Genomic DNA, 27,095 nt, shown 5'->3' with positions numbered 1-27,095 from the left:
AGAAATGTCCTATTGGCCATTCAAAGAGAATTATAAAGTTACAAAACTTTTCATAATGATTTATAAACATAAACACTAGGAATCAATCATTTCTCCAATCATAAAATGTTTAAATTTTAATGCCAATGATGTTAAGCTATTAACTTCCACATGATACTGTCAATACATCTCAAAGACATGACTTTGATTTAGGATTTAGAGTTCACGTTTTGTTTGCTTTGAACCCATTTATTATACAAATGTGGTGATTTTTAGTTTTCCAGGACTGATAAACACAATTTTGGGGGTAATTCTTACCGTAATTGCAGGTCCAGCAAAAGCCAAGCTAAGCAACATGAGGAATGGAATTGCCTCCTGGGTTGGTTCAATGTACGGCATGCTAAGACTCCGGTCATAGCAGCTAAATCCAGAGTGTACAGGTTTGAAGACATCTGTGAGTTCGAGGAAATAGAGGCTAACCACCGATGATGCCAATATAGGCAACTAAGAATGAAGGACAAAGAAGATCAATTTATTCTACCTGATATACAGGGCATACAGAGAAAACAAGTGGCTTTCTCTCCTTCTCTCACTATTCCTCTCCGATTCCAGAGTTAAAAATCATTCATAATTTCTATTACTTCTACGTTCAATATGGATTCCAATTCACCCCCCTTAGTCACAGCCTGTTATGCATCTATGTTGACCCCAACCTTCTAACTGGTGCTACACCTCCACTCCTACCCTCCCACCATACCCATTCATTTTCCACACAGCATTCCAAAGGGTCTTGTAGAAATATTTCAGATCAGACGGGTCAACATCACTGACAATCAGAGAAATGCAAATCAAAAGCACAATGAGATACCACCTCATGCCAGTCAGAATGGCGATTATTAAAAAGTCAGGAAACAATAGATGCTAGTGAGGCTGTGGAGAAATAGAAACACTTTTACACTGTTGGTGGGAATGTAAATTAGTTTAACCACTGTGGAAGACAGTATGGCGATTCCTCAAGGATCTAGAACCAGAAATACCATTTGACCCACCAATCCCATTACTGAGTATATACCCAAAGGAATAGAAATCATTCTAGTGTAAAGACATATGTGCATGCACGTTTATTGCAGCACTATTTACAATAGTGAAGACATGGAACCAACACAAATGCCCATCAATGATAGACTGGATAGAGAAAATGTGGTATATATACACCATGGAATACTATGCATCCATAAAGAGGAATGAGATCATGTCCTTTACAGGCACATGGATGAAGCTGGAAGCCATCATTCTCAGCAAACTAACACAAGAACAGAAAACCAAACACACATATCTCATTCATAACTGGGAGTTTAACATTGAGAACACATGGACATAGAGAGGGGAACAACACACGCCAGGGCATGTCGGGGGTTGAGGGTTGAGGGGAGGGAACTTAGAAGACAGGTCAATAGGTGCAGCAAACCACTATGGCACACGTATGCTTATGTAACAAACCTGCACATTCTGCACATATATCCCTTTTATTTTAGAAGAAATAAAGAAAACAAACAAACAACAATAACAAAGTATTTTAGATCGCATCAGTCTAGTGGTTCCCACTTAACTTGAATAAAATCCAAATGCCATCCCATGCAATGCAAGTTGCTTCATGCTTTGGCTCTTGATTCTTCTTGTACTACATTTTCACCACTCCTCAGCCCTCTGCTCACTGCAATCTAATTGGTTTTCATTCTTTTCCTGTAATATTCAAATTCATTTCTGCCCAGGGTCCTTTGCACTTGCTGTTTCTTCTTCCTTTTGTGCTCTTTTTCTGGCCGTTTATACTACTGGCTTCTTTACATCATTTAATGATGCCTTTCTGCACACTCTACCCAAGGTAGCTCTTGATCCATCCTTCACTCTCTACTTTATCATCTTGCTTGATTTTTTTCATGACACTTATCATTAACTGAAATTACCTTGCCAATTTAATACTTCACTTATTTATTTTTCATCTCTTCCAGTCTCCCACTGAAATAAGTGCTCTATGAAGTGAGAGTCTGCCAGTGTTATTTATAAGTCCTGGCACTTGGTAGGCAGGGAATACATAATTTAATAATTTAAGGAGGCAATCAATACTTGTTGATAACTAGATAATTGAATAAATGTGTAAACCTTAATTTAATTACAATAACTAGATTAGAGTTACCAGAGTTAGCTAATAAAAATATGTCACCTAGTGAAATCAGATTTTCAGATAGCAATGAATAATTTTTAGTGTAAGTATACCCCATGCAATATTTGAGAGATACTTACACTAAAAATTATTCATTGTTTATCTGAAAATCCTGACTTCACTGGGTCTCATCTGTTTGGTCTCCCTAAACTAGGCACAGTGTACTTTCTAGGCTTTGTGTACCATTTTTGTGTTTAATTGTTTATTCATTCATGTGTGAATGTGCCAGGCACTAATGTAGGTAGATATAATATAGTGAATAAGAGATAGACTTGGTCATCAAGGAGAAATAGCTTAGTGAGAAACCTGCTCTCAGCTAAAGAGAAAATATCACACATGCTTAACCTAGTGCCAGACCTTCCAGAACCCAAAAATGTGGACTTACATAACACTTAAAGAACTGCTTAATTTAAGGCTTTGTTCCTTTGGAGGATATAATATTTATTTAAGCAAACAGGAAATGTTTTTGATAAAAACAATATTAACTACCCATGATTTCTGATTGTTTGGTTTGAAAAAACAGTTTTTTTAATTTTTATTTTTAGAAGACAGCATTATGTCTTCTATTCCCAAGAGGTCTTTTTTTTTGTAGTTAGGAAATAATTAGGTTTACTGGAAAAAAAAAAAGAAATACATAGTGAGTAAACTTGCATTATCTTTCTGTTTTTCAGATGGATGCTATGCAGAGAACAAAAAGTATATCAAAAACATTTAGTTTTTCTTATCAGCTATTATTCAATCACTGCAAATATCTGATCATTTCGCCTCACTACTTCCCTCTCCTATAGCGCACGAGTAGTAGCTTTCAGTCTTGACCAATAAATCAGCATTTCATGGTGCATGCACGTTATTGAAATTTCCACTTAAATCCATATAAATATATTTAAGTATTAATTTAACAAATACTTCATAAAGTGCTTACTATGTGCCAATATTATGTTTTAGAAATTTTAATTAATTTGACACATTTTAAACCCATTTAACCTAAAACTTTCTATTGTGACATAAGATAATTGCTATCAGTATCCTCATTTTGCTGGTGGATAAGTAGTTAAGCAGTTACCTATTGTAAGTGGCAGAGGTGGATTTTGAATCCATGAATTCTAGTTCCAAAGTCAAAAATATCTGGAATAAATAGTTTATAAATATTATTAAGTATTGTTGTTATTGTTATAACCAGTAACAATAATATATTCATTAAACCTCACCTTCTCATGAAGCTTTACTTGATAATACCTTTTGAGAGTGATTTCTTCAGTCTTAATGCCCTAGTACTTCTTTTTAGGAAATATTTACCCACTGCTCTTTTTTATCTGCTATAAACTAGGTTTAGTCTTTTGCTTTGCTTCCCAAACTGAAATCTCCTTAAGGCAGGGGCCTAATCGTACTGATTTCTATGTTGCCACTGATATACATTATAGTGACTGACAAATATATATGCATGTGTCTCTATATATACGTATATGCTACATTAACATATGAATTAAAGTAATTTGTCATTAATATTATGCATTAGTCTTTTCAGCCAGTAGCCTTCCTGAAACTGACAATTTTTCCAATTATATCATTTTTCCAATTATATCATTTTCCATATATGTATTAATATCTTCTATATTTCTATAGAAGCATGTTTTAAAACCTTCATTTGTTTTCCTAATAAGAATCTTTTTTTCTCTGGGCATGGTGGCTCACGCCTGTAATCCCAGCACTTTGGGAGAGAGGCGGATCACGAGGTCAGGAGTTTGAGACCAGCCAGACCAACATGGTGAAACCCCATCTCTACTAAAAAGAACCTTTTTTCCTTTTTGATGTTTATTTATCTTATTTTTTAAAAAGCATATTTACTCTGTTCCTTACATCATTTTGTTTGTAATAAAGAGTTATTTGTATAAAATCTTTATTATCTTCATTATATTTTGGAAATAAATAATTGTATACATGGTGTTCCCATACTGTAGTTTACTACCCAATGTAATGAATTAAATGACAATGTTTATTTCTAACATAATTGTCTTCAGAGTTACATTTTATCCTTTGAAATGCTCAACAACAGATTTTTTTTCGAGTATAAGGAATTTAACAGATGGTATGTGCCAGTTTCGGCATACATATAGAATTGATATGCACATAATAAAATTACACAGACTTGTTTTGATTGCATTTAAAATGAGATTTTGAAAATGAGATTTAAAGAGATTTTTTAAAAGTCTACATAGCCAAGAACTACAAATTTTATTCTCTAGTCATGATACAGCCCCCAAAAAAGTGTGAACCAAGCTTTTTTTGTTTTGTTTTTTTGTTTTCTGAGACAGAGTCTCAGTCTGTCGCCCAAGCTGGAGTGCAGGGGTGCCATTTCGGCCCACTACAACCTCCACCTCCCAAGTTCAAGCGATTCTCCTGTCTCAGTCTCCCGAGTAGCTGGGACTACAGGAGCGCGCCACCACACCCGGCTAATTTTTTGTATTTTTAGAAGAGACACCGTTTCACTGTGTTAGCCAGGATGGTCTTGATCTCCTGACCTCGGTGATCCTCCTGCCTTGGCCTCCCAAAGTGCTGGGATTACAGACGTGAGCCACCGTGCCCAGCTGAACCCAAGCTATTTTTATGCAGCAATAGAGAGGAGGGAAATTACCTGAGGATTTATTTTCAAAAGGAAAAGATTGATTCTTGTAATTACCATCTGCTAAGGAACCTGTGAGTGAAAATAATAGAGCAATTTTTAAGAAGAAAAATTATAACTGTTTCAGAGAACAGAGCAAACAAAAGAAAGGTGTTTCAAAATACCACATTTGCTAGATAATATTGATTTTTTGATGCCAACTTTAAAAAGACAAATCTAGATTATATATCCATTTTAGTGAAACATTTTATCAAATCTATCATGATATTTTATCTAGATCAGATAGCTTACTTGTTTTTAGCATGATTATAATAAGGGCAAACTACTTTTCATTGGGGAGAGATCACTTTGCTCTGAGCCTAGGGCAATACAGATCAGCTCCATTCTTTGCCTTTCTCATAGCCATCGTGAATTCGGAGTCCTATAAGATCCTTTTGAACTGGTGGAAACCATAGTCACAAAGGGCCAATTAATATATATGGTATTGGTGCCTCATCCATTTATTCATTCAACAAATATCTTTGATAGCCTGCTAGCCCCAAGCCTCGTTCTAGGTCCTGGGAATACAGTTATGATAAAACAAATTATTTGTTCCCATGAAGATTTCATTCTAGTTGAGGAAGCCAGGTAAAAAAAATATATTTCATATACATAATATATATTATATATTAAATATATATTTCATATATATGATATATATTATGTATTAAATATATACCAGAAAGATGTATATATCAGAAAGAGCACACACTATAAAGAAGAGGGCTGTGTAATTAAGTGCCTGAATTCCTATTTTACATCAAGGAAGACCTATCTGAGTAGGAGCCATTTAAGCAGAGACTTGAATGCGCAAGAAAGAACTAACCATATGAAAACCAGGTAAAGAGCATAATCAAACGGAGGAAGTAATACAAAATGAAGTCAGAGAGATAGATTTGGGACCAGACGTTGCAGAGACCTGAAGTCCAAGGAGGAAGTTAGAATTTTATTTAAAGTAGGATCAGAAACATTCTGGAGAGTTCAAGCAGAGGTGTAATATGATTTGAAATATATTTTACAAAGATCACTGGCTGTTAGATTGAGGATGATCATGGTGGGTCAAAAGTAGGAATAGGGTAAAAATTTAGAAGGCTGTTCAAAACTCAACAAATATTTATTAAATACCTAGTAGGCATTGGGTACTTCTCTAAGTGTAAGGAATGTAGCAGTAAACCAAACAGAGAAAACTCCATGCATTCACAGAGCTTACATTCTGGTGGATGCATGGCAATGGTGGAAATCCAGGAGCAATGAGGCAGCATGTACAAGAGTTTAGTACTGGCGATACAAAGAAATTGGCAGATTGTTGATATGGTTTTAGAGATAGATATGACAAACCTTGTTTATGGCTTGGTCAATGAAGAAGATAAAACAATAAAGGTTGATTTCAAAGATGGGGTTTGAGGAATTAGGCCAGTGATGTCATTCCTTGGGATAGGGAGAAGTTTGGATGGAAAGAATAGAAGATTCTGTTTTGAAAATATTAAAACTGTTATGTCTCTTACTTATTAAAGTAAGAGGTCAATTTGGAGCTAACAAGAGAGTCCAACGCTGGAGGCATAAAGCTGCAAATTATTGGTACAAGATGATTTAAGCAGCAAAATCCTCACTTTTGGGGAACAACAGTAGCATAAGAGATTTCAAAGTTAAATTATTTTAGTTTTGATATAAGTAATGTCACAAGAAGTCAAAGAAAATAATTGTGTATATTCATGCCAATCATATGCAAGAGCTATTCTAAGAGATAAAGGAAGATTTTAATATTAATAACATTTAAAACGAGAGGCTTAGAACCAACTTGATAAATATCCCAACATCATATAAATTTGAAACAATAACAGAATACATTGAAATTCAATTAAAACTGGGAAAAATACTAGCAGATCAAAGCAATCATATTAAAGCCTGTAGCCATGAAGAAGCTTGTCACAAGTCAACACACACGTGGTGAGGGAATTTTCTACTTCCTACAGTATGATCTTTAGTGGTATTCTGTAGTATTTTTTGCCTTGTAGCTAATACAGATTAATATTTTCTTCAAATATTGATAATAATAACATAATATTAGGCTTTATGGTCTATAAAACTATCTTCACTCTAAGTATAGCATATTCAGGTTGGCTGCAAAGAACTTCAAAAATATAGATTATAAACACACACTAAAACTTGAAGTGTCATTGAGGGAAATAATTGGTCAGAATGAGTCTGCAACATTACTTAAGGTCTAGAAATCTAAACTAGTTTTTATACATAAAACATGTGGCTTGTATGACATGAATAGATACGAACTGAAACAGGGCAGTGTGATTGAGGGAAACCAGTGCTGGCCTCGACCCAGGAGAATCCAGTTTCTCCCCTCATTTATTCTGCCAGCTTCTGGGATTTGGGAAAGTCACTTAACCTTTCTGGGCTTCATTTGTTATCAGTGAAATGAGGGGTTTTTTTACATTGCCATCTAATACTGAAATGCTTCATATACTGTCATGAATTAAGAATCATTTCTCTCATTTCTTTTTTTTTTTTTTTTTTTGAGATGGAGTCTCGCTCTGTCGCCCAGGCTGGAGTGCAGTGGCGCAATCTTGGCTCACTGCAAGGTCCGCCTCCTGGGTTCACGCCATTCTCCTGCCTCAGCCTCTCCGAGTAGCTGGGACTACAGGCGCCCACCACCACGCCCGGCTAATTTTTTTTTTGTATTTTTAGTAGAGACGAGGTTTCACCGTGGTCTCGATCTCCTGACCTCATGATCCGCCCACCTCGGCCTCCCAAAGTGCTGGGATTACAAGCGTGAGCCACCGCGCCCGGCCTCTCTCATTTCTTTCACACTGTCACTGCCTTATATAAAGCATCAGGGCCTTTAAAAAAATCTCTATTCTCTTCATAATTTGTTTCATCCTCCATAATGCTTCCAAACTAATTTTCCCAGAATTCACACCTCATCACGCATTTAATGGTGCCTCATTAATGACAAAATAAAGTGCAAATTTTTTAGAATGATATTTATGACTTTTTAAAATACGGCCATGATCTGCCTTTCTTGGTCAATTTTGCTTTCCACCTACTCTCCACTCTCCTAAACCAGAAAGACAGCCCATGTTCCCATTATATTTATATTTCAAAAAGACATATTCTAGTCTCTGCTTCACATTACAGTTCCACATTTATTTCTCATAAAAATTGTACTTATCCTTTCAGGTTGAGATCATGTAATTTTTTTCTCCCTGAAACTTTCTCCAGGCTCTCCATTCAGAATTGAAGACTCCGTCTCACATATTTCATATATAACTTTATCAAAGGATCTGTTAGTCTGCCTTTGATTATAGTTATTTATATATTACCAACCCTTGCCCTAAGATCAAGTACTCAAAAGTGAAACCTTTGCAATTCACCCAGTGCTTTTAATGTTTTAGGTGTCCAATAAATGTTCACTGAATTTAATTGAAAGAAATCAAGAAATTATGATTAAAGGAACAAAAAACATAGGCAATTTCTGAAAAGTACACAGCATGTGTTGAGGACTTAGGTGCCAGATACTAGTTAAGTTTAAAAGATCGCTATATTTGATCTACACTGTATAAAGTATCTATTAGTATCCCCAGATTACAAATGAGAAAACTGAGGCAGAAATAGGTTACATAAATTGTGCAACAGTCACAAAGCCCCCAAGTGTTCCCACTCCTACCCAGGTGTCTAAGTTGGGAAACATGCTCAAAATTCTTGGCTCATGGAACTCAACTGGCTTTCCTCCTCCACACCACTAAGATAACTGCATGTGGGGTGCCCGTGTGGGGAGAGGCGGTCCTAGGGGAAAGGTGCAGTTTGAAAAAGGCCACTCTGTTTCTCTTAATTCTGATTACTCTTAAACACATTCTCTACTCACTTATTCCTTATCACCCAAACATGAAAATTGCTTTGTGTGTTCCAATCTGAGATCTGTCTTTTCTAGAGCTCCTCTCAGTTTCAGCAGAATTTATTAGGTATGTACTCAGACCTAAAAAGCAAAGGACATTTACTGAGTTTTTATTTAGACATTTCATCCTAATTATCTAGTTTAATTCTTAACCTCCTTGGGATTCTTAAAATAAATTTAAGATAAGGACCATGCCCCAGATAAGTAAAATAGCATGCCTGGCTTCAAAGGCCAGTAATTGAAATCTGGTCTGTTAAATTCCTGGAAGCATGCACCGCCGTGTATCCTGCTGCCATTCTGCCACATGTCACCATCTGGCACTAGTCTAGTGCTTTTCAGGAAAGGATGGCCCCAGGCTTCAATGAGATTGCCAGTTTAAAGGACACAAGACAAGAGATGGCCATGTGTCAAGGGGTTTCAACGGCAACAACAGCAAAGGGGTGGCAGGCACTGTCAAATCACACTCTCACTGATGTGGTGCCCTCAGGTCCTGAAGGTTATTCCTTGTGCAGTTTCTTTGAAGTTATTTGTATTATTTTGGTTTTTGGGAATATCTTAAGAGCATTTAATTATATTTTGGATATGGTCTGCTTTTATTTTCACATTTGTCTTCCCTAGTGAATGATTTCCAATAAAACGTATCAGAAATTAGGCAAACTTAAGGTTCCAGATGTTTTCCTGCTTTTAGTGCTTCCTTTGGATCACTTTCTCTGACCATACAGAGATATCCTGATGAATGCCTGGATCATAGCAATTGTCATATGGGATGGCAGTTGTTCCTTTACATTCTCTCCTATTCAGCGACAAGATCCTTGAGAGCAGAAAAGTAGTCTTATCCATCTATTTATCCCTGACATACTAGGTGTCCTCAATATGCAATAAACTAATACATACATGGATAATTTGAAGAGAGATGCCAAATATTGAGACATTCTTGCAGTGTTGTTAAGAAAATATCCGCCATTTAAAAAGATCTTCATTTATTCTACTACAAGAAAATGCTTTCTATTTTGAATTTCTAGAATTCTAATGATTTCATTAGCATTAAAAAATCAAGAAACTTAAATTGGATCTTCCATAGCAGTGATAATTAATAGAGAAGAGCTACCTCACCTAATAGATTGTATTGGGTTGAATGGGAAAAAATCTGTTCTATGTTTTTATACTTGAATATGAAACTACATTTTTACAGCTCTAAAAGGACCAATACAATCACACAATGATCTAACAGTAAAGTCAAAAATAATGATAAATGGTTGTTTTATTACCTGAATATTGATCTAGCACTAGGCGTAGGGTAGTAGGTTTTGTACTCACCAGCCTTAACCTCAGGTAGTGAAAATTTGTTCTTCTTAAATAATTAGACACTGAAGTATGTGCATTGTCTTGGAAAGCATTTTATTCTTTAAACCATTAGAGACTAAGACCTGAGGCTGAGGATCTGTATTTCAATTGTTATAAGTAATTGCTTTTAAATCCTTTCTTCCAGCTGTAATTTCTCTTCCCTTACAACATACAGCTGACATTTAAAAATTTGGGTAATAATAGTAATTTAATGCTACTAATGTTTGACAGGTACCATTTAAAGTACTTCATATGTTTGAATTCATGCAATCTTCACAACACCTTTTTGATGAAGGTGCTATTATTACTGCCATCTTACAGATGAGGAAACAGATTACATGAGATTACATGATTTGTACAAGGTTATACAGTAAGATTCCATGATTTTTATAAGGTTATACAGCTTGTTAGCTGGATTACAAACTCAAGAAATCTGGCTTCCCAATTCATGTTTGTGATTATTGTACATATTACCTCTTCCTAGAAGCTTATACAATGGATCAATGGGTTTCCAAAGACACTGAGAAATAACAAAATAAAAAAGAGTATTTCTCTTTATAGATTGTTAGTGCTACCCTACAATTTCTATAGTGCATGATATTGTATATATTCATCATATCCTTTAATAAGGTAAGATCTTAATATACTTAGATTAAATAGTGTTTTCACTATTAGTGGGATTGTTTTATTCATACAGAGAAAGCATATAGATGTTCACGTTGTAACAATGTCAGGCAAACGTGACATAACTAAAACTTCTACATGAGCGATCTTCAAAAGTCATGGAATGTGTATATTATGAAAAAACTGTGAATGGATTTCAATTTTTTTGCACCAAAATAAGCTCATACACACTCATAACATATCTGAAAAAGATCTAGTTTGAAGCACCAAGAAGGATAAGATATCAGTTTGAAAAGAACCCCTATCAGAGCAACATGAATTCTGCTAAAATTGAAGCAAGAACATGCATCAAATTTATGATGAAGCTTTAGTGGAAGAATGGCAAAATCATTGATACTTTGCAGAAAGTTATAAATACAAGAAATCAGCAGTTTACAAATGGATAATTCATTTTAAGAAGGGAAAAGATGATGTTGAAGATAAAGCGCACAACATCAGACCATCCACATCAATTTGCAAGGAAAACATTTGTCTTGTCCATACTCTAATTGAAGAGGACTGACTATTAACAACACAAACAATAGCCAACAACATAGACCTCTCACTTGGTTCAGCTTACACAATTCTGACTGAAACATTAAAGTTTAGCAAACTTTCCATTCAATGGGTGCCAAAACAACTGTGGTCAGATTGGCTGCAGACAAGAGTATAGCTTTCAATGGACAAAAATAAACAAGTAGGATCAAAGTCCTGAAGCATTTCCTCAAAAAACTGTAACAAGTGATGAAACATGGTTTTATCAGTATGATCCTGAAAACAAAGCACAATCAAAACAATGGCTACCAAGATGGGAAAGTGGTCCTGGCAAAGCAAAAGTGGACTGGTTAAGAGCAAAGGTCATGACAACATCGTTTTGGGATGCTCAAGGCATTTTGCTTGTTCACTTTCTGGAGGGCCAAAGAACAGTAACATCTGCTTATTATGAGAGTGTTTTGAGAAAGTTAGCCAAAGCTTTTGCAGAAAAATGCCCAAGAAAGCTTTGCTAGAGAATCCTTCCCCACCGTAACAATGCTCATCCCTCTCACCAAACAAGGGCACTTTTGTGAGAGTGTCAATGAGAAATCGTTAGGCATCCATTTCACAGTCCTAATTTGGCTCGTTCTGACTTCTTCTTGTTTTCTATTCTTAAGAAATCTTTCAAAGGCACCCATTTTTCTTCAGTTGATAATGTAAAACAGATTGCAATGATATGGTCAAATTCCCAGGAGCATCAGTTCTTTAGGAATGGACTAAATGGCTTTTATCATTGCTTACTAAACTATCTTGAGCTTGATAGAGCTTATGTTGAGAAATAAAGTTTATATTTTTTATGTTTATCTTTTAATTCCATTTTTTCCATGAACTTTTAGAAGTCCCCTTGTATTTGAGTTATAGCATAAGAGAAGCAAATTTCTGATTTTGAGATTTAAATCGACATATAATCTTAACATTATATACACAGGAATGACTGAATTAAAGACTATCAGTGTTTCTAAATTAATTATGTTTTCACAATGTTTATTAAAATAAAGTATGAATTTTATTATTAAACCATTTTACTTAAACATTATGAAAGTTCACATTTTCTATTATATTCAATTTATTTAACAAATACTTTTTAGTATTTGCCATGTGCCTGATACATTTTATTTGACCTATTAATTATCCAGAAAAGGGATTTCTCATCTAATTTCAGAGATTAGAACGCTATATAGCATATCACAAGCTTCTCTTCCCTCTAAGCTTGTCTCCTACATACACATCTTTATACACATTTAGATGCACACTTAGATGCACGTTATGAACCCTTCTTCAAAGTTAAAAGTTTCCGATGCTGCTGAAGGCCTTAGTTATTTAAGTTTCATTTTTGAAAAGGCTTGGTGTACGTAAAAGAGATATTGAAGTTGAGCAGTTAATGTGGGACATTAATAACTTCTGTTTTATTTTCTAACATTTTAATGCTGTGATTAAGTTAATTAAAGTAAGTAGGATTGTGTTATGTGTTTTAATGGAAAATATCAGTCCTTATGATTCTTAGGGTCATCTCATATGAGATACCTCATACCCCTCTCCCTCTCCCTACTGTGCTTCATCGACCTCTGGAGTCTTAGGAAGGTGAAAGGTAGTGGTGGAGGAAGAAACAGAGCCTGCTGAATTTGGTGGGCTGGGGGATTTGGAATGAGCAGTTCTTAAAGTTTTCTGTAGTTCCGTAGAGTAGGCATTTTCTAGGATGTGCTACACTTGGCCCTTCTTAGTCATGTTGGAACATGCATTTGAGCAGTGAAGTCTTAGCAATCTCTTCCTCTATTTCTGAACAGGACTGAAAGGACCACTAGCCTTCAAGGTCAGCCAAAGAATAATGTGGCCAAGGCCAAGGCCAAAGCTAAGGTTCAGTCCAGGCTCTGTCTCCCTATATTCATTAATTAAGCTGCTAGATTTATTGACCAATGCAACAACTAATCCATCACAGATTTATTGAGAGACTATCTGCTCTCAGCTATTTGCATTGTTCTACAAGCTGGAGTTTAAAAATAAATAATAAAAAGAATTTTTCCTTAATTACGTCCTGGGCCAACCATCTAAAAATTACCAGAACCAATATTATCTATGGAATAACCACTAGTCTGAGACTGAAATATTGAAAAACGTAACACCATCAAATAATTTTTCTTCATGTATGTAAAATTCAACTGGAAGCTAGAAACCAAATGAGGTCTTAAAGCAGAAGAGTTTTCAAAAATTCATCTCCCTGTAGTAGATTGTTTATAACAGATTGCTGACCATCCTTTTTATCAGGTTTTGCCCTGAATAAGACATTATTTATGTCCAAATCTTCACAGTTGGATATTCTCCATGTTTTAATAACTCAAATCTCAGTTGCTACAATACAGGCATTTTCAGATCATCACCCAAGGGATAAGTAACCTGTTAATTCTTCAGAGTGTATCCAACTGCCTTAAAAAAAAGATTCCAGTGAATCATACAATAGCCTAAATGAGATGACTCATTCCCAAAGATTAAATCTAATTTATTCATCATTTTTAGAAAGCATACTATTCTTTATTTCACAGATGGTTCAGTTGAGGCATGGGAAGATATTTAATTTGCATTGAACAGACACTGCTGCTGACGAGTTTATATATGATATTTTAGAACTCTGGAAAGATAAGAATGGCAGTGGCTTACAGATTATGGGCCTACCAACAACCTTGAAGTAGAGACTTTCAGTAGAGTGTTACCTGGGCACTGTGTATAGAAGATGCTCAGTAAATGAGAATTCCCCTCCACTGACTAGGTCAAGGTAAGGGTACTGAAAAAAAGTGGTCTCTATTTTGTGAGTGTGTGCATATGTCCCTCTATCTATAAAAATGAGCAGGAATTCCAGTAAATATTTATTGTTATTGTATTATACATTGTAATAAACTGCTCCACCATTGTATGCACACTGTATAAAACATACATAAATGTGTGATACCAATAAAAAACAGTCAGGAGAACCAGCCCCTTTCCAGGGAGTCAGGTAGCATCTAAAGCTACCACAAAGTTTACTTTAGACAAGATGGGAGAGGGGGTGTTGGTAAATGGGAAAGAGAAAATTCATTTACTAGGCCTGACTTTGCTTTAGAATTCTTGGCCATATTTTATAATTTGCATATGATTAAAGGGTCATAATTACTCTAACCTGACCACAATAATTCCATCATTTTCAAATGAGGGAAATGAGGCTTAGAGGAAATAAGTTAATTGCCCAAGATTCTAAAGCTAATTGGTAGATCAAGTGAAAAAAAAAAAACTACATTATTTTTTAAAAGTAAGAAATATATGTATCTAATAGTTTGTTTTACCATAGGCACAAAAAATTGTCTGCTGGTATATGTGCCTTATGTAACTAAAATAACTTTCTATGAAAATTAAAATTGCAAAGTTCTTTGCTTCAGTGATGCCTTTATTTGAAATTTCAAATCTCAAACAATCCATAGGTAAGTCCTAGATTATAAAATGAACATAAGTATAATTAAGAGATGAGGACTCATATAGACCTTGGATATTGATCTAATCTTCAACTGTTCAATAATCCACAAGGCCGAGCAATGTCTCTGATAGGGAATTTATGATCACTTTACAAATAAAAATGTCTCCACCAGCTGATAAAAGACAGTTAAAGAAAAATTTATGTTCATATGATTAGTCCTATTTTATTACATCCAGTTAAAATTTATTGAAATTCTACTATAGACTAGGAAGTATGCCAGTGATGATTCCATATTGTTTCTATTACTTTTACCAAAAGTCACATCATAAGCAAGTGATAAATGTTTACTCAATACATAAATAAATTGTAAGAGTACAAAACAGGTTATACCCTGGAATTTCATTTTAGCATTCCTTATTGAAGAACATTTAATGTAAGATCAGTCTCTTTTGGACTCTATCCAGGAGGACTCAATTTCTGAAGCATGCCTAGGATTTCATCAAATGGCAGTTTACCTCTAAGCAAACCCATAGCACAGACTTTTGGTAAGAGCGTTAAATTGTTAACAATATAGTCACATCTACTTCCATTGCTCTCACTCCCAAACATCATTCTTCTGTTAAATGTACTGATTCCATGTTTACCTTTTCCACAAATACATTGATTTTAATTACTTGCCTTTCCACTTTTCTTTAATTTATTCCTAAGTGATCTAAATACCAGTTTTACACAGACAGAAACCATCTTGTTACAGCAAATAAGAAAGCCATTATCCTCCTCTATGTTGCTTGACAAACAACCAGATAGTAATGGACCTAAGTGCAATTGGTTCAGTCTAATTATTGATAAGAAATACACCTCAATGTTAGTTATGCCAAAATTAGTATTTCTGTCCTTGGCATCCATATTTCAAAATCCACTTGACAATGAAAAGATTACTCCATTCGATAGTTATCTGTAAATACATTTCTCAGCTAATTCATACGATAAAAGGCTACCATGATGCTCAAAATTAGACATTTCACGGTTTAAATGTCACCTTTGTTTTTCTTCTGACCAAGATGAAAAATAGCACTACTTGAGTTTTAGGCAAGTTTTTGGACTTCCCTGAGTCTTCGTTACTTAATTTTTAAAATAGAGTTTATATTTACTTCTCAGTTGCATTTAAAGGATCAGATGATATAATGTATGAAAAATTTACATTGAAGTATAAGGGAAAATTCAAAGCTATTCCATAAGTGAGGACATTAATTATACTCTTACTCCTTCCCATGTTTATACTTTCCTTTACTGTCTGTTAGAGACCTCATGTCAAGGGAGTTAATTGTGAAATTACAGGTGGGCACTTAGGCAATGAGAAGAATCATTTCTAATTTTTTAATCTTTAGCTATTACCATGCTTTTCAAAGAGCCTAACAATTTGGAACAGTGGAAGATCCATTCATAATTGCTTTGACTTGTTTAATGTGAGGTGGTCATGAAATGTGTTTGGAAGTTAGCACAAACAGCCAGCACAATTTGTTCACATGTAGAATTAGAATGACCTGTATTTTAAATGTTATAATCCAGAGGGAAACTTTCTAATATAAGGAATTCTAGAAATAGTAATAATTAGGAAAGAGCACTAGAACAGGAGTCAGGAGACCTAGGTTCTATTCCTGATCTGATATTAACCAGTGTGTCCTTAGGTAACTCTGGCATACTTGGCATGTCCAAAGGTTAACTCAGTTAACCTTTTCAATACAAAATTTTCTTAGGTGATAGAAGAAACAGTGAGGTCATATGTTCTTGGATCACATAATTTTATTAGACTTATTCTCTGTAATAAGACTTTTAAACTCTGTAAGACATTTCCTCACCTTTTAAATACAAAAGTTGCTTGAGAAATAGCCTATGCTGTATACATATGCTGAGAGAAAATGTGTTTGCTATGAGTAATATTTGTAATACATTTCCAACATAAACAGCAATAATTGTGTCTCAAATAATCTTTATTTAACAAGCCAGCTTAGAAAACCAAAATGTTTAAAGGGGTCTCCATGGTTTGCTCACAGATTGGATCTCCATCACACACACACACACACACACACACACACGCACGCACACTTCACTCCTACCTTCAATTTTCTAATGCTTTTTCTTCTAATCCTGCTTGGCTTGACCTCTCTCTGTTTCTATTACCTTGTTGAGTTTCTTTCTTTCTATCATTTTGATAGACCTACATATCCTACTCTCCTAAACTCTATTTAAGTTCCAAGTCTTCCCTCTCACCCCCACCCATTGATCCTCATTAATCTTCATCAGAGACTCACGAGTGCCATTTGTGCTTGCCCAAAGGAAGCTTCTTTATAGGGGACACTGTGCCTTCTAGACATGTCCAAAATTAAACCAGTTACTATTAAGTAGGAAATAGCACTAACACAGCCAAGTTTAGTAGCTGAATGTAGAGAAAAACTCTGTTCCAGAACTCTGACAGAGCCACAACCAGACATGTTTCAAATACATGCATCCAGATACCATGAAGCTAGCCAAGTCACAGCACAGACAGGGCTCTCCATTGCACTTCATCACTAGGTTTAGCATTGTTGTTGGAAGCATGTGTGAGACAGTATGGTGTAGTCATAATGCAAGAGCAAGATGGACAAGCTCTGAAATCCTGACTCCCTCACTTCATTGCTATATGTCCCTGGTAAAAACAGTAGCTCTCTGAGCTATAATTTCTGATTCAAAAAATAAAGGTAACAATGCCTTCTCAGTAGGATAGTTCTCAGACTAAAAATAATGTATCTAGAGAGTCTGCCATATGAAGAAGACTTGAAATGGATTATTCTTTGTTATTACTCTGATTATTATCATTATTAGTAAAATCTCCTTGAAATTGGCAGAAACCAAGTATTTTTTGTTTCCTGAGAAAAGTAGAAAAAATCACATTTTGAGTAACTTGGCCATGAAGAAACAGCAAGATAGTGGTGGTGTTTGGGAATGGAAAATAATTCCCTAATAGCAAGTGCTATGTTCGATGCTTAGATTTGTAGCAATGTCCTCATTTAACTCTATCTCTAAAACTTAGGACTCTATTCTCTATTTACTTTATTTTGCATCAGATTTTATGCATTGTGACTTTGAAAGAGAAGAGACTTGCCAACTCATCTCATTTGGCAGGGTTTGAAGTACTTCTTTGAGCAGACTCTACTTCTATACAATCTAGAGAAGAGAAAAAAATCTACAGCTACTATTTTGGTATATGCAATGCAGAAATGTGATTTTATGTTTCCTACTGATGCTAAAGTTTATGTAAAAGGGAATAAGCTAGCAATATTTCTCAGCAAGAAAATCAAATGAGTTATATAATTTGTACATAGATCATGAGATAGAACAGAAATCTTGTCAATTAATGTTTGCTACAATTAAAAACCTGTGGACACTTTCCAATGGGAAGAAAATAAAAATTGTATTAAGGTTTTGTCAAGACACCACAATTTCAAAATGTGTTTCAAAACGTGTGTCTTTGCTCAAAGGCTTGTTGAACTTCCCCAGGTAGGATGGCAACAGAGTAGCAGCAATGGCTTGGGCTCCTGAACAAACTGTTTAGTTACTGACCTTATAGTAATTAAGCTCCATTAACAAAATCCTGCAACATATCTACTACTAATACACACTCAAAGTAATGAAAACTTTCTGAATAGGCCAGGTGCGGTGGCTCATGCCTGTGATCCCAGCACTTTGGGAGGCTGAGGCGGGAGGATTGTTTGATCCCAGGAGTTCAAGACTGGCGTGGGCAACATGGTGAAATCCTGTCTCTACCAAAATTTATAAATACCAGCTGGGTGTGGTGGTGCATGCCTGTAGTCCCACGTACTCAGGAGGCTGAAGTGGGAGAATCGTTTGAACCTGGGAGGCTGAGGTTGCAGTGAGCTGTGATCATGCCACTGTACTCCAGCCTGGGTGACAGAGCAAGACCCTGCCACACACACACACACACACACGAATGAAAACTTTCTGAGTAATCTTAATTTTTTGAGATTAAAATATTCTGAATTGAAATGCTTCAGATACTGTAATTTTATGCTGAGTGGAGAGAGAGATGATATTCTTACTCCATGTGTATTTGTACATACCTATGCATAGAAGTGTGTGCATACATATGTGTCTTTGTGTGTTTTCTCGTATGAATAACAGGCAATTTCAAACTCTTTTCTGTATCTGTAGCCCTGTCAAAATATATTTGCAATAGGTCAAGCATAACTCTTCTGCCTTCATAAAATTAGCATCAGGTTTGTTATAAAAATGTTACATCATATAGCAGAATATTTAAGTAAAAAGAATCTCTTTCCCATTTATTTCATGTTAGGAATTTATTTTTTTAGGTTTAAAAAGGTAATTTGTCATTTGTTTACATTACATACTGAGTTGATCTTTGAGCAGGATGACTAATGAGAATAAAATTGTGAGCCTGAGCCCCAGAGGGACCACTGTAATCCTTTGCATAAAGGAAGTGCACTAGCCCCAGACAACCAGCCTTATCACATATAATATTGGGCTATGCCCAAATAATTATAAATCATTCTACTATAAAGACACATGCACACATATGTTTATTGCAGCACTGTTCACAGTAGCAAAGACTTGGAACCAACCCAAATGCCCATCAGTGATATTCTGGATAAAGAAAATGTGGCACACATTCACCATGGAATACTATGCAGCCATAAAAAAGGATGAGTTCATGTCCTTTGCAGGGACATGGATGAAGCTGGAAACTATCTTCTCAGCAAACTAACACAAGAACAGAAAACCAAACACCACATGTTCTCACTCATAAGTGGGAGCTGAACAGTGAGAACACATGGACACAGGGAGGGGAACATCACACACCAGGGCCTGTGGGGGTTGGGGGGCTAGGGGGTGGATAGTATTAGGAGAAATAACTAATATAGGTGACAGGTTGATGGGTGCAGCAAACCACCATAGCACGTGTATATCTATGTAACAAAACTGCATGTTCTGCACATGTACCCCAGAACTTAAAGTATAATAATAAAAAAAAAGTTTGAATACTCTTTTGTTAACTCTAGGTATACTGCTGGGTGCAGTTGCCACTGTTAGTGATACAGCCATCACTTGCAGTGTACTTGGGAACTTTAGGGGCATGATAAACCTTTTCTCTAGTGGAACATTCCTTTTTACCTGCTTTTCTCTTTATTCTAATAAGGTGTGGGTATGCTTGTCTGAGAGTTCTTTTCACAACTTGACCTTTGTTTTCCCAGGCTATATAGTGTAAAACTGAGTTATGAAACTTGCTTATAAAATGAGGTGCAAAACTAAAAATCATCGTGTTTTTCAAATCACTATCTAATATTACTGTCAACCATAAGCCATTTCATTAGCAAGCAGCAGCATAAACCAAAGACGTAAGAAAAAAATAATTCTATCCCTAAATTTATCCCTTCAACTAATACGTGCTTTAACATCAGGTGTGGTGGTGAACAAGGACAAGATTACTTGGTTTTAGTGGTTGAACACCAACATCTCAGCCTAATGCCCATTGGGGTATAATTAGAGATACCTTGACACATGCAAATGGGCTGCCAACATCTTTACTCCTTCCTTGCATCTATCCATAGTTCTTGTTGAGGGGCACTAGCCACTAACTGATGAGCCAATGTGGGGAGTACGCACTGTCCTCCAACTCTTTGTGCTTGGACACTCCCAGTGGAGGAGGAATTGAGCTGAGGAAGCTGATCTGTTGCCAGAGAAAACTGTATCACCCTGTTTGTCAGTGTGCCCTTGACTTACTACATCTTCCTTTTTTACCAGTGAGAAACCATAGAAAGTAACTTTGCCTATGTGAATGTTCTTTCAACAAGTTGAGAGAGATTGTTATTGCAGTGGTGAAGAGCATCAGCTTTGAATTAATACCCAGCCCTGCCTCTAACTTTGCTTTATAAAATTGGGCAAGTTGTTTAACTTTTATGAATTTCAGTTTCTTCTTCAAAACACAGATAATAATGGCCTCTTTCTTAAAGAGAAACTTTGAAGATTGAACAACATGGTGCATGTAAAGCATTTAGCTTTATTGTTAGTACATATATTAAGTACTTTATAAATGTTTGTCATTACTATGGTACAAACTGTAAATAGTACTTCACTCTCCCCATTTGTATCAATTAATACAGGTCCATTTCAAGAAGGCTGTGGAGCCCAAACTATTTCTAGAAATTGGGGAGAAGATGACTTCTTCTCAACAATGGGAACTCTCAAGCTAGACCTTGTCAGGACTTGATCCCTTAAGTCCAAACTATAAGTAAAATAATTTATTTCAGGTCAAGAACAGTTATAAGAAAGGAAAGGAACTAACGTATCTTGATTGCCTACCATATCTCAGCCATGACCTTTTAACCTCATAATATATTCGATATTCTAAGATGTAGGTATAATAATTTCTATTATGTATGAATACAGGTCTATTTATATTTATATTATGTAATTTCTATTATACGTGAAGAAACTAAGGATGAGAGAAGTAACTTGGCCAGAATTATTCACGTAGTATCTGGCAAAGGCGGTGTTTGAACCAAGTCAATCTGTCTGCAAGGCCCAGGTTTTTCCTAGAGCATGCTGCCATTTTCCTGACATAACTCAGTCCATCTTGATTTCAGCCCCCTCTGGCTCGAGTGAAAGCTTCCCTTCCCTCATTTTCCCAATTAAAGTTTCTTCACATCTCATACCTATCATGAATTAGTAATTTAAAACTTCTAAACTCCTTGAAAAAAGGCAAAGTGTAAGTTGCTCATGGTGTCACTGACTTGAGAACCAGGGACCGTTTTCTTCTGAGATCTGTTTTGTTAGCCTCTTCTTGTTACTTAAATTATGGTTTGAGTAACAGAGAAGGCTAAAAATATGTGCTTTAGACTGATATGTGATGGAAGGAGATTCACTCATGTTTCACTTTTCCATCTTAATTTCTAAGGTCTTGGGAAACTATGCTGTAAAGCAAAGTGTCATTACTCTAGAGCATTTTACTAACATGCAAATTCAAGCTATGTTTATTCATCCTACAAAGGAGATGTAAATTTAGTGCATTCTCACCACCTTCAAAATGAGTCATTTCAAAGGAGCGTGGTAGTGCATCTGGTCAAACCCTTAAATAATTGTTACACTAATGCAGTCTCCCATTTTCTGGAGGCTCTTTAGTGGTTCATCATGCATTTAATTTTTAGGAAGATAATTTGCAGTCCAGTTGTGTTGATCTGTCTTTGAAGTCTGTTAACCCCAAGACATAGTGTCATCAATGCTCATTTAAACTCCATGAATTGTCTTCAAGTAATTGTTCTATAGCTTGCCCTGCTAAGGAATTCATAGAGGGTATCTGAATGGGTCAAAGTAAAAGTAATGAATCTGGGCTATTTCCACTCACGGAAAAGAAGTAACAAATGTGAGATGTCTGTTCCTAAACACACAATTCAAATGCATTATGAGGCACTTGTACTTTTAGAATTCTTGCTTAAGGGACATGTACTCCGGTTAAAGGTGCCTCAAAAGTGCCCACATACATTCTGTAAAGGCACATCTTTAATTCTCTGGTTTGCCTCCTCTTTCATGAGGGCATTTTCCTTGAAGCCATATAGCTGCAACCCACATGTAGTCAGCTTCTAGCTGACCTCAGGTGTGTTCCTTCCTGGAGATGGAACTCAGCCATTAACTGATTTCTCCTAGACGAATGTCATTGATTCAGACACAAATGAAATCACTATAATACAAAACTACATGGATTAGCCATGCGACAAGTGGTCTGATGGATTGAACTTGAAGGCAGGTATCTCATCTTTCTATTCCTTCACCCTTTTCATCATAGAATCTTCTGCTACCTACATTTTTCTTGAGAAAGCTCTTTATTATCTTTCAACAAAAATTACCTAAACCATGTTCCCAAAAATCTCTTGTGAAAAGAGAAAGGATAATAAATAGATTCATCATTTTAAATACATAGGTTTTTTTTTTTTTTTTTTTTTTTTTTTTTGCTTCTTTTCTATGGGTCATGAATGAAGGGGTCACCCATCATTTCTCTGAAACTTATGCAAGTCACATACATCTTTCTTAAAACTGAAATTATTTAAAAAATTTATGACACTTTTACAAAACTTCCAAATATATTGTTACCTATAAGAACAGTCCGACAATGTCTATTCTCCCAAGTTTCAAGGCAGTGACTATTCCTCAGCACAGATAAGCTTTACAATCATTGAATACAGAATCTACTGTTTGCACTTGGAAGGGCTAAACCTCCATATTTGGCTGAAAAGATGGCCAGAGAAGGATATTTATGATTCAGCAACAGTCTTATAATTCTCTATGCAACCCAGACTCTAACTAAACAGAATATAGTTTTATGCCTAAAACCGTCTGATTTCCCTAAACCTATGCAATACAACCCTTTAGTATCTGTAATTTAATAAACCTTCTGCTTAAAAATGTCTTCCTAATGCAATGGAGCACAGTACATGGAATCACTGTATCTGCCAATCTTTATAACACTCCTATGAATTGTTTCTCCCTCAAATACTGCATTTTGGCAAGTTAGAGGGTCATTATGGATACATCTGCATTTAATTGCTTATCTAAAATACTGCTCAGCACAGTGAATACTCAGATACAAATCATGTAAAATCAGATGATGTCATAGATTTAAAATATTATATATAGTTATGTATACACACATATATAATATGTATTTTTTACTGTGGAAAGAGGCCAGTACATTGATGATTGATGTTTAGAGATGCAGTTCCAATTTCAGAAGCGTATGTGAGCACCATAATAATATAATAGGAGAAAGATTTGGGGGGGCAGGGGTAATAAAAGCAATTAACAATATTTGTACTATGTAAACACCTTCAACCCTCATATGCCCTAGGCATAGCTGTGTGCACACGGAGTTCCCGACACGTACTCAGCAGGTTGAAGACACAAATCCCGAAATATGGGCATCATGGCCCCTCTGGGGCACTAGCGGACGTTGTGCACACAGGCACTTAAGGAGGGCCAAGGAACTAAAACCACACTCACTCACACAGGTATCCCTTCCCTGCAGGCCACCCAGCAGCGACACCTCTAATGGTAATCACCCCGGGCTGACAGGTATTAACAGGCACATTCCGGGAGCTGCTGTGAAATCTAGGGGAAGAGGGGAGGGTCGGGCATTTGGGGACAGCGGCGCGCGCCTGGCAGGATCTCTGCGCCTCCAACACTGTCCAGGACCTGAATTCGCTTAGGAGATGCCCAGAGGATCTGCATTATGCCAAGGCACTGGGCCAACTCACCTCGACGAAATAAAAGCAGGGCAGGAGGGTGACGCTGTCCTTGATCACTTTGCCCTTTGGCCTCTCCTTCGCCGACATCCCTGCCGCCTGCCGGGGTCTGCGTCCTCCCCCGGGCGAGGTGTGCACAGCGCAGCTGAGGCGAGCTGCCTCCTCCAGCCCCAAGCGCCCGGCGCCGCTGATGTCACATTCCCCGCGGCCACCGCTGGAGCCAGCGCGCTGCATGCAGCGCCCCCGCCTTCTCCCCGCCCCTTTTTGCAGCAACCCAGCGATTCCCTTAGCGGGCCAGTCCTTTTCCTCCCCTAGTCTGGCTCCTGCTCCCCGTTTTTCTGGCGAGAGACGACGTCCAGCTCCCTCCTCCAAGCTGTTGCTGCAATGGCTTCCCCTCCCTGTCACCCTCCCTCAGCTCTCTACCGCCCTTGCGAGGCTCCAAGGCTGTCGGAGCTTGACGTCAAGAATCCGAAAAGGGGGGCGCACTCCTGGTTTCTGCAGTAGCGAGGCTGAGGAGCTAAGCCACCTAGTCCCCTCCTGGGGAGCCTCCTAGGTCACTCTAGGAATGCTATTAAAGAATGCTAAGGATCAGAAGCCCTGCTCCAGCGCACTGACCCATAGCAAGAAAACCAACCCCTACCTGCACGAAATGAGATCTTGGATCCCATACTGAAAAGTAGGCCGAGGTAGGCATTCACTGACAGCTGGTTGCCACCCAGGAATGACAGCTCCTACAGGGGATTCTCTGCCTAGGAGACTCCTTAGCTCCCTTCCACATCGAAGCACCCACTAACAAACACTATCGGTTGTGTGGGAATGATGTGGGTTCCTTGTATCCAGAGAGGCAGATGTGCACGGGTAATGGGCATCCTCATTGAGCCCAGAGGCTACTGTATGTTCTAATCTTACTGTCACACCCCCAGAACAGTGTCAGTATTACAATCATAACAGTAAAAAGAAGTATGTCTTCAGATATTAATAATCTAAAGTCCTTCATCTTGTTGGCAGTATACATGGCTAGTCTCAATTTTATGATTACTTTGGCAACCAGAGGTATCAAGTTGATATAGAAGAGAGAAAAACCCAGCAAACATGAGACATTGTATTATACTAATAAAGATAACCTACTTTTGTGATCACATGTCCAGGCCATTTCCAATATCTCCAAGTCTCCATTTCAAGCATGTGATGGCCAATTCCCAACTCATTTATCCATTTCCCTTTTTTAGTTGCTCCTCCAATAGGTCTTTGGCAATATGGGACCACTCTACCTAATAATATACACATTTCACTGCCAACACCACCTCTTGCCCACTTTCCTCTGCCAGGCTTGGGTTCCAAAGTCTAGCATTATAATTGCTTGTTTCCGCCTCCCAATTTGCCATACTCATCTGATAATATCCCGGCTTAGTTGAACCCAATTCTCTGCCCTTACCACTGAAAGTGGCTGGAGAAAAACACACAACGGCATGATCCTGTCTCACATCCAACTCGTGACCACAAACTCCAAGTAGGTCGTGGAGTTGCCCCCACAATTCTATAATTTTTTCTGTCCAGCCATTTTCCCATTCACAACTTCTCACTTCTCAAATCTCCTCATTCTCAGTTCATGACATTAACTCCTATTTCACTTAGAAAATAGAAGTAATCAGAAGAGAGCTACATCTTCTTCCCAAACTCACTACTTGCCCCCACCCCCCACCATGCACAGCGATTGCCATCACTTGCCCAGACTGGCATAACATGACAGCCTTCTAACTGTTCTACCAGCCTTTGCCCTTGCCATTCCCACAACCTACAAACCATTCCCTATGCAGCATCCAGAAAGGTCATTTGAAAAGTAAATCCAGTTGTGTTATTCCCCTACCCAAACCCTCCAAGAGCTCTCTTCCACTTCAATGGAAAGTCCAAACTTCCCGTCTCTTCCTTAAAGCCCTACCTGGTCACCCTGCCTGGTTCTAGGACCTCATTCCCATCACTTTGCACCTCAATGGTCTGGCCATTCCAGCCTAGCCTTTCACTGCTTCAGGAGCTTTGCCCTTACTGTTCCTTTGTCCAAGAACTCTGTTCCGCCAAAATTACATGGCTTAACCCCTCACTTAATTCATATCTCTGCTCAAATTTTAACTCCTCAGGGAAGTTGTGTTGGATGCACCAAGTAGATTCATAATCTCAGACCTCTGTTACTCTTTATTCTTTTATACTATTTTATTTTCCTTCATAGAATTTATCACCATTTGATAGTATATCAAATATTTCTGTGTCCTTTTTTATCTTGCCTGCCTCACCCACTTGTAAACTCCATAAAGTCAAGCACATTTTCATTATATTTTCTGGTAACTGGAAGTGTGCCTGGCAAAGAGTAGGTTGTCAGTATATAGTGAAGAAATAAATGGAACAATGAAATTAAGTGATGCATATATAACCATATAGCATAGTTTTTCACATAGTATATGTTCATTAAGTGCTTGTTGATTCTGTTTAACTTTACATTAATCAGTAATTATACTTTTCATTAGTACCAATGTTACTTTGTGTTGTGGGGGGGTGCTGGAGGCCTTTCTTTTTTCAACCGTCTTGGTACTTCAAGAAAATTTACAATCTTTGGTGAGATAAAAAATAAGCTAGAACATATTTAACTTAAGAGAGATGTTATCATCCTGGAAACTCAGTGTTTTTATTTAAGAAGAGGTGAAATATAAGACTAAACCTATATCCGCCTAATTTCAATAGCAAAAAACCTGAAGGTATGTGATAAAATATCAGAGATGTATGCTGACCATACCTCAACAATTCAACAAATTGTCAAAACATCAGAAAGGTACCCTTTTTTTCCTCCCTAGCTGGTCTGCCCAGATTGACCTGCTCACATTGTCAAGGATTAGGAAATGTTTCAGATTTCAAAGTCAATTCTTATTGTAAATCCTTTATCTTTCGTTAGGTCAGATTCTCCTTCCTCCTGTCTCTCTTCTTTTGAATTTTATTTTTCTAATGTATAGCATTTCATAAAACAATCAAGCTAAAGATTCCCTTAAATACTA

The 27,095-nt window shown here is 36.9% G+C and overlaps 1 protein-coding gene across 2 annotated transcripts in view; it reads right to left on the bottom strand.

The window, feature by feature from the left end:
• Window positions 1–24,443, bottom strand: part of PLPPR4 (phospholipid phosphatase related 4) — a 44,676-nt gene extending 20,233 nt beyond the window's left edge. The window contains exons 1-2 of one of the 2 annotated variants that reach the window (XM_063624351.1): window positions 24,067–24,443; window positions 298–483 (exon numbers count right to left, since the gene is read on the bottom strand). In XM_063624351.1, coding sequence (XP_063480421.1) covers window positions 298–483; window positions 24,067–24,288 — 408 coding nt within the window. In that variant the 5' untranslated portion in view covers window positions 24,289–24,443. The remainder of the gene's footprint in view (window positions 1–297; window positions 484–24,066) is intronic. The other variant, XM_063624352.1, reaches the window with a different exon arrangement.
• Window positions 24,444–27,095: the final 2,652 nt, after the last annotated feature.

This window comes from Symphalangus syndactylus, chromosome 12 (assembly GCF_028878055.3).
Source record: "Symphalangus syndactylus isolate Jambi chromosome 12, NHGRI_mSymSyn1-v2.1_pri, whole genome shotgun sequence".
Taxonomy (NCBI): domain Eukaryota; kingdom Metazoa; phylum Chordata; class Mammalia; order Primates; family Hylobatidae; genus Symphalangus; species Symphalangus syndactylus.
The sequence above is the reverse complement of the archived record's forward strand: the minus strand, read 5'-3'. Positions and strand labels throughout refer to the sequence as shown.